Here is a 13,169-nt window from a genome sequence, read left to right as displayed (position 1 = left end):
TGGGGGGACAAAACCAGTATACAAAAGTGTCAATATACACCGATCAGCCACAACAGTTAAACCAACTGCCTAATATTGTGCAGGTCCACTTCATGCCGCCAAAACTGCACTAACCCGCATCATTCTGAGATGATATTCTTTTTACCACAATTGTAGAGCGGTTATCTTAGTCACCATAGACATAGTCAGTTCAAATCAGTCTGGCCATTCTCTGTTGACCTCTCTCATCAATAAGGCGTTTCCGTCCATAGAACTGCCGCTCACAGGATAGTTTTTGTTTTTGGCACCATTTGGAGTAAATTCTTGTGACTGTTGTGCGTGAAACTCCCAGGAGATCAGTTGTTACAAAAATACTCAAACGAGCCCATCTGGCACCAAAAATCATGTTATGGTCCAAATCACTGAGATCATATTTTTTCCCAGTTCTGATGGTTGATGTGAACATTAACTGAAGTTCCTGACCCATATCTGCATGATTTTATGCACTGCACTTCTGCCACACAATTGGCTGATTCGACAATCGCATGAATGATTGTTGGTTCCAGACGGGTTGGTTTGAGTGTTTCTGTAACTGCTGATCTCCTGGGATTTTCATGCACAACAACTAGAATTTACTCAGAATGGTGCCGAATGGTGAGCTGCAGTTCTGTGGACAGAAATGCCTTGTTGATGAGAGAGGTCAACAGAAAATGGCCAAACTGGTTCGAACTGACAAAGTCTACGGTAACTCAGATAACTACTCTGTACAATTGTGGTGAGAAGAATATTATCAGGACAAAGAATATTAACAAAAAAGTTACTTCTCCTGTAAAGATTCCAGTTTGCATTTAAAAAGTGTGTATGATTGCTGGGAAAATAGTAATTTGTCTCCATCAAGTGTTTAGTATGAATACCTACTCAAGAAATGTCTTATACCCTCACTAGATGCAAGACAGTTAGTTACCTGAATGAACATGATTTAATGTCTTTTATTTACACAAACAGACATTCATAACTGACTGTTAATTCTGAGCATAACCAATGTTCCAGAAACTCTATTGAGTCATTAGAGAGATTGATGTGCTCTTTATACCTCCAGGGCCCCCTGCACAATCCAATGAAATGAGGATTGTGTTGTCAGACATTTTTGGCAGAGAAATTAGCATTTCCCACAAATTGCTTGTTTTATGGAGATAATAAACAGACTAGGTGTGTTCCCATAGCAGGCTGCACACATGGGGAAGACATAGTTGAAAAGGAAATTTGCTTCTTTAGAGCATTACAATGAACGCACTCTTGAAGTTTTTAAGAGGTATCTGAACAGACATTCTTAATATGTGTATTATGCAGGATAAAAAATGCAACATGGGCCATATTAATGCATTTGTGTTCATGCAAATGGTAAACTTTAGAATAATTTTATAGCTAAGTGCACTACTAATTAAATGTATTTATTTTATTTTACATCTGACAGTCAAAGGAATATTGTGGAGGAAATCTTTTCATCATTTAACTATATTCTCAATGTGTGTTCCTGCATGGAGCTGTCATCTTTCTTCCTCATCTGTTGTCTTTAGCAACTCTTGTACAGTAAGTAATAAAAACGTCTGTGGCCTTATCCCCAATTTTTAAACAAAATCAGTTTTGAGCAATATCATCAGTATTAGTAAGTTATTACTCTAAATGTATGATACATTATTAATTGACAATTTTGTAGTGATGCAAAAAAATTATATAAAAAAAATATATAATTTCTGCAGTCTGAAATTTGACCCATTTTTTTTTTAAAGCTATGTAAAGAATTTGGCACAGCCAAAAAAACTTTCAGAAACTGGTCAGCCTGTAATGGCTGCTCTAAAACAGGTGGGACAAGAGAGTTTTGGGGCATAGCACTGTGCTTTATTAATGTAATGATCTATGATTTAATACATGGTGTAAAATAAACTTCATACTGCATCTACAGCAGCATATTCTCTTTTCCTTTGTTAACTTGTCATTGTAAAAGCATGAAACACACAGTATGTGTGAATCATCATACACTTAAAATGTGCATGCACTCTGTTACATTGAATATATTAATGGATGTGTTCACAGTATTCATCATGTGTAAGGCTCTTTCTGAGTACATTTCAGCAGCCTGCCATACTACATTTTAGGTAGTATTCAGTTAGTATCTTTATATGTTAGGAGTGATCCATGGAGACTGGGCCTATTGGTCAGCATGGAGCACTTGCAGGGAGGGTCGGAAAAGCCAAAGCCACTCCTGCAGTCTACCAGTCCCTTCAAGAGGCAGGAACTGTGCTGGAAAAACTGTTGAGATGACAGCCTGTGAGGATGAGATGGAACTGGATTACCTAACGTGAGGAGGGTCCCAATATGTTAAACAGAACAAGCTCTGTTGCTGCTAAAACCCCTCCTGCTTAAATAAATTGATGCTATAGATCCAGATCCATACACTGATCAGCCACAACATTAAAACCACTGAAAGTTGAAGTGAATAACATTTATTATCCTGTTACAATGTCACCTCTCAAGGGGTGGGATATATTAGGCAGCAAGTGAACAGTCAGTTCTTGAATTTCATGTGTTGGAAGCAGGAAAATTGGGCAAGCATAAGGATCCGAGTGACTTTGACAAGGTTCCAAATTGTGATGGCAAGACGACTGGGTCAGAGCATCTCAGAAATGGCAGGTGTTGTGGGGTGCTCCCAGTAGGCAGTGGTTAATACCTACCAAAAGTGGTCCAAGGAAGGACAACCGGTGAACTGGCAATAGGGTCATGGGTGCCCAAGGCTCATTGATGTGCGTGGGGAGCAAAGCCTTGCCCGTCTGGTCCAATCCCACAGAGGAGCTACTTTAGCACAAATCGCTGAAAACCCTAATGCTGGCCATGATAGAAAGGTGTCAGAACACACACTGCATCACAGCTTACTGTGTATGGGGCTGCAGAGCTGCAGACCAGTCTGAGTGCCCATGCTGACTCCTGTTCACCGCCAAAAGCGCCTACAATGGGAACGTGAGTGTCAGAAATGGGCCATGGCACAATGGAAGAAGGTGGTCTGATGAATCACATTTTCTTTTAGATCATGTGGATGGCTGGGTGCGTGTGTGTTGATTATCTGGGGAAGACATGGCAGCAGGATGCACTGTGGGAAGAAAGCAAGCAAGTGGATGCAGTGTGACACTCTGGGAAATGTTCTGCTGGGAAACCTTGGATCCTGGCATTCATGTGGATGTTACTTTGACACCATCTACCTAAAGATTGTTGCAGACCACATACACCCCTTCATGGCAATGGTATTCCCTGATGGCAATGGCCTCTTTCAGCAGAATAACGCGCCCTGCCATACTGCAAAATAATTTCAGGAATGGTTTGAGGAACATGACAAAGAGATCAAGGTTTTGACTTGGCCTCCAAATTCCCCAGATCTCAATCCGATTGAGCGTCTATGGGATGTGCTGGAGCAACAAGTCCGATCCATGGAGGACCCACCTCGCAACTTAGAGGACTTAAAGAGCTGCTGCTAACGTCTTGGTGCCAGACACCACAGGACACCTTCAGAGATCTTATGGAGTCCATGCCTCGACAGGTCAGAGCTGTTTTGATGGGACAAGGGGGACCTACACGATATTAAGCAGGTGGTTTTAATGTTGTGGCTGATCGGTGTATCTGTGCAACAACACTGCCACTATGTGGTGTTAGATCCAGTTTATTTCTAACTATATCTCATTCTCTTGCTCTTACTATGTCAGGAAATAAAATAATTGTTGTTTGTCTGATATTAAACCAGTTAACGCTTTTTTTTTTTTTTAAACCAGTTAACACAGAGTTCATTGAATAATCATAGTTGCATTTTTAGCAGTGCACAATATGATTAGAAACAGATTTAAAAAGTTTTTTATTATAACAAGCAAATAAAATGGAAAATGACTGCTTAGTTGCTAACTGACCTTAAAGACCTTAAAGAATTTAGACATCCCCTTAGACTCTACTTGTGAAGACAAAAACAATATAAAATGAAAGTAAACAATTTATATTTAAAATGTACATAAAGAAATCAGTAAGCATAGATATGGATAAGACAACACTTTTAACAATTCAAAGTCTACACTTTAGTGAGAACGTCACTAATTGGTATCGACCTGATGATTTCCAGCACAATAGAGCCTCACTGCTTTGATGATTCAATGACGCCCAAGGAAAGTTGTAAAATACCCCATCACTGGCCAATGGTTTGTTCTGGTAACTATAGCTCTAATATGCAATATCCACCTCTCAAATGTGTATTTTTTACGTGTATATGTGTATAAGTTATAATTTTATTCTTTCATCACAATTCCAGTACCCCAAAGATGGGAAGCAAGATTGAGTACACCTGTATTGACGATTGCCACTTGATTGGAGATCCTATAGCCAAATGATCCTATAGCCAAGACAATCTAAGCTGGATGCAAAATCAGTGCAAGACAGAGTATGCTTTTTGTTATTTTTTTGTGGAAAACAACATTGTCACAAATGCTGTCGATTGAACGTAACTTGAATTGAACCTGGAATATTTATTTAAAATAATATTTCTATCTGTGTAATTATCTGTGCATTTCAAGGAAAAGTGAGAAACCACTAGTTGGAAACAAGCCTAACGAATATTATGTCCTTGGTTTTCCTGTTTGCAGGAACAGTATGTGATCCACCTCAGCTTCCTCCAGATGTCACTGGAATGCCAGGGAAGCTTAACTATAAGATCGGAGAGGCTATTTCTCTGTCTTGCCCAGAATAGAAAGAGAGGGACCGGGTCTTTTGCAAAGTATGTTGTGATCTTGTAAGTTTATCAAAGGGAAGGGATTTTGACACATTATGCAATGGTAATGCTATAGGGGACAGCCCATAAAAGTTGTTTTTACATCAAATATATTGAATACAATTAACCTATTTCCTTTTACAATAAATGTATTACATCTTTTGATGCATGAGAATGTAATTATATGATTTGTTCTTTACTAGTGCCCATAATGAAGCCAACCCCAATGTCAGTAAAATGCCAGCCATGGGAGAACCTGGCAAAGGACAAATGTGTCTGTAAAGTGTCAATAATCTGTAAAGTTTCTCCATTGAAACAAGAACATAATTTGAAGTGTTAGTTAGCATGCACATTACCCAGCACTGTGTAAATGTTTTAATGGCTATTGACTTAACACATGTAGACCTTAAAGGAAAAGTTCACCCAAAAATGCAAATTCTGTCATAATTTACTCACCCTCATGTTGTTCCAAACCCAAATTAATTTTATTTTTTCCTCTGTTGAGGGCAAAAGGAGAATGTATTCTGAGTGTTATCCTCATCACCATTCACTTTCACTGCACACTTTCTCCATACAATAGCCATCTTTACCCTGCCACGGTGGCACAGAAGCTGCATTTAAACCGGCATTTAGATGCATTTACACAGACTGTTTAATGCTGTTCAGAGCAGGCATTAATGCATTTACACAGAAATTACAACTGCATTCATGATAATGAGATTAATGTTTTAAATATAACATTTTGAATATAGAAATATGAAATTAATAAAAATATGAAATGATACCTTAAATATGAAACTAAATTATGAAATAAAAGCTCTATTATTACAAAAACAATGTTTAAGGCTGCTCTGAGGTGGGTTAGAGCAGGCTTAATTTAGACTGGCTTTTATGCTGCATTACGTCTTTAGTATTTCAGGATTGCATGAGGGTGAATAAATAATGAGAGAAGTAGCATTTTTGGATGGACTATACTTTTAAAAGCAGAAAGAAGTTTCTGATATGTACATTTCTTTCTAAATGCAAAGTGTATCAAATCAAATCAAATCACTTTATTGTCACACTACCATGTACACAAGTGCAACAGTAGGTGAAAGTCTTGTGTGCAGTTCCGAGCAACATAGCAGTCATGACAGTGACGAGACATATACCAATTACAATAAACAACATATTTACACAACAACAATTTACATATCAAATGTACACATACTTACACAACACAATAATTATATACAATGCACAGTAAACAATACACACAATATAGAATACAAATACAATAAAAAATAAAGAGTATATAAAAAATATATATACAGTAGTTGTATTGAGGAGAATATATTTGACAGTCCAGTGTGAGATAATAGTTTAATAAAGTGCAGAGCTGATTACTGACTGTGAGAGATCAAGTGTCCAAAAGTCTGATTGCTTGTGGGAAGAAGCCGTCATGTAGTCGGCTGGTGCGGGTCCTGATGCTGCGATACCACCTGCCTGATGGTAGCAGTGAGAGCAGACCATGACTCGGGTGGCTGGAGTCTCTGATGATCCTCCGAGCTTTTTTCACACACCGCCTGTTATATATGTCCTGGAGGGAGGGAAGCTCACCTCCGATGATGTTTCTGGCAGTTCGCACCACCCTTTGCAGGGCTTTGCGGTTGTGGGCGGTACTATTGCCGTACCAGGCGGTGATGCAGCCAGTCAGGATGCTCTCTACAGTACTGGTGTAGAACCGTGTGAAGATGTGGTGATTCATTCCAAACTTTCTCAGCCATCTCAGGAAGAAGAGGCGCTGGTGAGCCTTCTTCACAACGGCCTCAGTGTGGACAGACCATGTGAGTTCCTCAGTGATGTGGACACAGAGGAACTTGAAGCTGATGACTCTTTCCACCGGTGCTCCATTAATGGTGATGGGGCTGTGTTCTCTGTCTTTCTTCCTGAAGTCCATCACAAGCTTCTTGGTTTTACTGACGTTGAGGGAGAGGTTGTGCTCCTGACACCAGCGTGTCAGAGTGTCATGGATGCTCACTTGCAAAGACCCACGTAGTTTATTTTCTATTATGTATCATTTAAAAGACTTCAGAGCGGAGGCGTTTTTCTCATCTTTGCAGGGCTTCTCTGGAGATATGTGCTACTAATGTTGACCATAGTCAGAAAAATGGGTCACACTTTATATTAGGTGGCCTTAACTACTATGTACTAACATTAAATACATACAAGACTTACTGTGTCAGAACATGCTGTTCTGCAAAATTCCCACATTTGCTGCTACTGAGGTTGAGGTACGGGTAGGTTCAGGAGTAAGGGTAGGGTTAGGGGTTAGAGTTAAGTTTTGTGGTAAGGGTTGGGTTAGGGGTAAAGTTAACAGTGTAGCTACAAATGTAATTAAATGCAAGTACTTTAAATATAATTACAATGCAACAACATGTATGTACATAACAAGAACATTGTTGTCAGTATTGAACCTTGGCAGTCAAGCACTGAGTCTCACATAAAACTGGGTGCTTGTGCAACTAAGAGCACTTAATCAAGAGCACTTTTACCTTTAATCATAAAATATGAAAATCAAATCATAAAGTTATATTTTTAAAAACTGAGTAATTTATTGTACTAGTAGTGAAATACTAGTATTTATTGTGTTAAAATTATCAATTTTATAGGGTGAATACAGGTAAATTGGGCAACTTTCTGATCATTTGTTATTGCTGTTGTTTTTAAAATATGATCCAAATGGCTACATCAATGTCATATCATACTAGTTTAGGATTAACTTTAAGTATACTATCTTTAGTATATTAATCCTCTATTTTTATGTATATTATCATATGCTACAATATTATTATTTGATAATAGAAAAATATACAGTATTTATAGATGATTAAGCCAAAGTGACCCACTTTACTTGTATTCATACAATCATAAAAAAATTATACATTTTTATACAATTTACAACACAGCTATGGGTCAACAGTTCAAAAGCAAAGTTTTATCAAAAGGTTTGATAAAAGGTTTGATACTTTGTTATGCCAGACAAAAGTGTTAATGAAGCACATACTTCTCACACACACCCAGAAAATACAGAAAAATCAAAGTAAATATCACAAGAACAGAATATTGTTTTTGTGCGTCATTTGCGATCAAGCTGTAAAAACACCCAAACATTATTAATGTAAACATACTTTTCTTCAGTTTGCTAAGAATTCAATCTAAACACGAGTATGACTTAAAACAATAAAGGCTTTAATTTTGGTTTTAAAAAACTGGGCATCTTACCATGATTCTTATGGTGATAGCCTAATAATTACTTTTCTTAATTCAGACAAAAATCAAGAAAACGGTCTCCTTCCTTTCTTTGTCTTTGTGGTTAAACTAGAAATATGCCAAAAAAAAAAGTAAACAGACACATTGCTGTGTATTCCTGTATACCTGGTCTGGCCTTCTACTGGGCACAGAAAGCAGTCATATTCAGCCAGCTCCACACTTCCTGCCAAACTCCTTACAAACAGCCCAGATTCTGCCAACAGCTTGTCCAGCTTCAGCATCGGAGCCAAATAATTATGACATGTCTGTCCCAGTAAATGCTTTATTACATCCTCCATTACTGTCTTTTCACTGTGGTGAGATAATAAAGGGTAGCTGCCAGGTGCGAATATCATAACCTTCCTATTAATGTGCCGACCTTTTCAATTACCCAGAACTGACCAAATGTGATATTTTATATGGGAAATGCTGTTTTTGCCCTGTTGAAGGAGGACACAGTATTAATCACGTCCTAGAGTGTTGTTCTGACAGTACTGTTGATAATGGATATCAGGTGCTTTATATCTAAACACAAAATAAAACATCATGTCTGAATTTTCACTTTTGGATGAACTAACCAAGGGAATATTCTGTGTTAAATACAACTTAAGCTCAATCGACAGCATTTGTGGCATATTATTGAAAACCATTCCCCTCCTTTTCTTCCAAAAAGCAAAGATTTAGGTTACAGTGAGGCACTTACAGTGGAAGTGAATGAGGATACATTTTGGAGGGTTTAAAGGCAGAAATGTGAAGCTCATAATTTTATAAAAGCACTGTATTATTTGAGGAAGTTTTTTAAAATTATTTTTACAGTTGTTTTAGGGTTTATGGCATTACATCGTCATGGTAACAAAGTTGTAAAATTGGATCTAACTAAAAGTAGGTGAAAGAATATAGGTGATTATGAGGAAGCCATGTTGGGAAGAGGCCAGTGGGAAAATCTGGCCCTTTACGAGAAGTGCCTTGGGATGTTTAATGACCACAGAGAGTCAGGACTTCGGTTAAATGTCTCATCTGAAAGACAGTGCATTTGTACAGTATAGCATCCCAATCACTATAGGACTCACTCAGACCACACTAACACCTCTTCCAGCAGCAACCATAGTTTCCCCCAGGAGGTCTCCCATCCAGGTACTAGCCAGGCTCAACCCTGCTTACAGGTGAGAGCTGCAGGGTGATACAGTATGCTGCTGGCAAACATACATAATGTTTCTACACATCTTGTGGCTATACTTTTGAAACGTTTAATATTTTAATGTTTACGAGTTTGACCCATTCACTTCCATTGTAAGTACCTCACTGTCACCCAGATTTTTGCTTCTTTTATTTTGAGTCTAAATAAATGTTTGTGGTAATCAACATTATTTCATAAATGCTGTAAGTTGAGCTTAACTTGTATTGAACTGGGAACATTTCCTTATGTGATAAGTGTCTTAATAATAAATGATACTGACATCCTATGAGTAATTCTGGTATGGGAATTACTGACTATGACATGCACAGATTTTCGTCAATCCAATCCATTTAATCGAATTGCAGATTCATTTTGTCCTCTAATTTAACAGACATTATTCTTGTCGTCTAACTAACTTAATTTCTCTGGATTGGAGTACAGAGCAAAAGACAGGTGGTTGCCCTAAGAAACTGATGGATAAGAAGCAGAATCCATCCTTGTTTATGCACACAGCGTATTTTTGATTTCATAAGTAGTCGGAATCAGATGGCTATTATTCTTCTATTTAACACATTTTTTCTAAATTTTCACCACATCTAGAGCTCAATTGCATTGTTTGTTTGTTTCAGATTAAGTGTTTATATAAATACTTTTAATTATGATTGAGCAATTATTTGAACTATTAATTGGTTATTAGGCTGCATGTAAACGTAGCTGGTGAAAGGAACAGAAGACATCCAAGTGTGAGTTTCTCTGAAACTAAAGTAATATCTTAACTATTCCTGCACTGAAAAAAAATGATTCCTTGCTTTAGCAAATATTACTAAACAGATTTTACTGAAAATGTAATGCTTTCAACTTTCCTTAATTATATGCTATATGTGTGACACAAGATATTGAGATTATGCTGTTCTCATAATAATAAAGAAACGTTGCTAATTATTTTGAGTTAAGTGATAATAATCTGAAGTCTAGTAAACCCAGCCTAATTTTTTAAGATTCCATGGGAAACCACGTAATGCAGAATGTGATTGAGTTTAAAGGAGGGGCTGGCTACCATTTTGGATGAGGAGAGCTCGTGGTGGACAACACAAAGTTTTTGCCAAAAGGTTCAAAGGTAAATTACATTAAACATAGTGTAAAATTTTCTGTATATTCAAGTTTCTATTCACATAAAGAAGTTGTTAACTTAAGTTACGTTTGCAAATCTACAGTATATTAAACGTTTTGTCTGCATGAGGCTAATTAGATGTGTAAATCTTCACAGTCGAACATACCCAAAGGACCCGTGCATTTTTTCACCAGGCAGATACTCTTCATCTTCAACCGCTGCTCAGGCGTCACTCACGCGGCAGAAACTCGGCAGGCAACAGGAAACTCCAACAAGTAAATCGCTTTTCTACATGTTTCAATGCAAATGTCTCATTGAACCTCTTTGTCTTAAAAGGAAACCAGCTTACATTATCTCAGTGTTGGTTTATGTTTACATTTCAGCTGAATCAAATTATTTTATTAGTTCACCCAAAAATGCTATTTCTCTTGTCATTTGGCCTTCTCACCTCTTATGTCTTCTCAAACTTTATTTCCGTCTTCTGTGGGACACAAACCAACATTTCCACTCAAGTCATATGGATTACATTGATGCTGCCTTTATGGATCTTGCGATTTTTTTAACCTCACTGACTTCCATTGTATGGACAAACACACCTCATTTATCCATCAAAAATCTTTGTTTGTCAAATGAGTTTGATATGGCATAAGACTGCAAGAGAATTATCATTTTTGGTTTGCCTCAAGGAGATAACCTGATATCAACATGTGCAAGTTGGTTTGTAAAAAATAGTTACATTATAAGTACAGGTATAATACTAATTTAATATGTAGCAGGGTTCACAGCAGCTGAAAATGGTCTTGTCAAGAATCTTAAATGTAAACTAGCCATGCATATTGCATATCTTGTCAGTTACAATTATACTATTTTTTTATTATTATTATTATTTTTGTCTAACAGGATTGGGTCAATTTAATTATAGTCCTGGCAGTTCTACAACAGTAATTGAAAGAAGAGTCATCAGAGGTTTTCAAGGCAAAAAAAAAGAGGTAGGAAACAAATTTGGATGACATTATTCATATTTATATAGCACCATTTTAACATATCCGCTGACATTCATATAAATGTATGCATTCGGTACAGTGGTTGAATAGCTGTGTGCTTCAAATGAAAATTCCCTCATCATTTACTCACCCTCATGCCATCCCAGATGTGTATGAGTTTCTTTCTTATGCTGAACACAAACTAAGATTTTTAGAAGAATATTTCAGCTCTCTAGGTCCTCACAATGCAAGTGAATGGTGACCAGTACTTAAAAAAGACAGTACAAAAAGCACATAAAGGCAGCATTAAAGATATAAATAAGATTCCAGTGGTTTAATCCATGTCTTCAGAAGCAAATGTATAGTTGTGGGTGAGAAACAGATCAATATTTAAGTCATTTTTAATATGAAATTTCCTCCCTGCCCAGTAGGTGGTGAAATGCACAAAGAATGTGAATCCCCCCAAAAAAGAGAAGACAAATATGAAAGTGAAAGTGGAGATTGATAGTAAAAAATTTATAAATATTGATCTGTTTCTCAACCACACTTATCATTTCACTCCTGAAGACATGGATTCAACCACTGGAGTCATACCACTGGAGTGGCATAAAGTAACTGGATTACTTTATGCCACCTTAATGTGCTTTCTGACCACCATTCACTTGCACTAAATGAACCAACAGAGTTGAGATATTCTTCTAAAAATCTTAGTTTGTGTTCAGCTATCTCTTTAAGCATCACTTTTCTATTTACTCTGTAATTATTGATTTTGAGGATATTTAATTGTGCAAATAAATACAATGGAAACTTAATGTACATTTTGACAAATATTATTTCTATGCATTTAGGAAGAGGAGCTTGACCAAGCACAGAATGGAGCAGATGCCATCAATGCTTCAGAGCAGGAAGATCGAAAGATGCCTTTCAAAACACTGGATTTATCAATTGTCCTTGAAAATGAGTTGGGGACATTTGTCAAAACTTGGGTCAGTGCACTGACTTTTTGGGCTACTTTATGCCCTTCACATCAGCTACCCAAAGAAGCTGATACATTTTCTTTCTTTTTTTGAGGTCATACAGTAAATGGTGTTGCATCTTGATGTTGGCAATGTCTGGCCAAGTTGAAAATATCTTTTGATTGAATAGTTTCATTTATAAATACAAAGTGTTTCTGGTGTTTTGTTACAGTATTCGTTCTGAGAATTTTCTCCTACATGCATATATTTCTGCAGTGTGCATTGCATAGCCCACTTGTTTCTATTTTTTGTTCATCGTCATGATTTTGTTACTATTTGGATTTGAGAACGTATTTTGGTTCTAGGAGATATGAATATCTATGTTAGATTGTAAATTTGTAAACAATAAAAACCTTCCCTGACATTCCCCAGTTGTCTGTTATTTCTTCAAGTCATTTTATTTTAAAGATAATTGAAAGTAAATGAACAGAACCTAGAATTTGAAGCTGCTAATAGCACTTACAATTGAGCCAAATGACCTTAAAATGCATAGTTGAGTAAACAGAGTCTCATGGGGATTAAAAAAACAAACTTAAATTTAGTAGCTGGCGTGGCACAGTATTTTAAGTAAACATTTTTGAATGGAAGCTCATTAATTTGGCCATAGCCAGCTAGGTTTTTTGGGTAACATTGCTTAAAATTGCTAGTGGAATTTGCTTAAAAGTGGGATACAAAAATGGTGCACTATATTTTTAAGCAAATCCAGCACATCATTAGATTTTTTTATGTTAAAATCATTTTTAATAAAACAAAAAGACAAACTGACAGTTCTGTTCAATCATTAATATAAGGCTTATTACAAATGTAAAATGAA

The 13,169-nt window shown here is 36.8% G+C and overlaps 1 protein-coding gene across 1 annotated transcript; it reads left to right on the top strand.

The window, feature by feature from the left end:
• Positions 1-2,175: 2,175 nt before the first annotated feature.
• On the top strand, positions 2,176-12,608 carry LOC127630549 (uncharacterized). Its single transcript, XM_052108189.1, has 5 exons — positions 2,176-2,277; positions 10,289-10,362; positions 10,513-10,631; positions 11,257-11,345; positions 12,188-12,608. Exons 1-5 carry the CDS (start codon positions 2,176-2,178, stop codon positions 12,407-12,409), a joined length of 606 nt encoding a protein of 201 aa, XP_051964149.1. The 3' UTR covers positions 12,410-12,608.
• Positions 12,609-13,169: the final 561 nt, after the last annotated feature.

This window comes from Xyrauchen texanus, chromosome 37 (genome assembly GCF_025860055.1).
Source record: "Xyrauchen texanus isolate HMW12.3.18 chromosome 37, RBS_HiC_50CHRs, whole genome shotgun sequence".
NCBI classification, from domain to species: Eukaryota; Metazoa; Chordata; class Actinopteri; order Cypriniformes; family Catostomidae; genus Xyrauchen; species Xyrauchen texanus.
The sequence above is the reverse complement of the archived record's forward strand: the minus strand, read 5'-3'. Positions and strand labels throughout refer to the sequence as shown.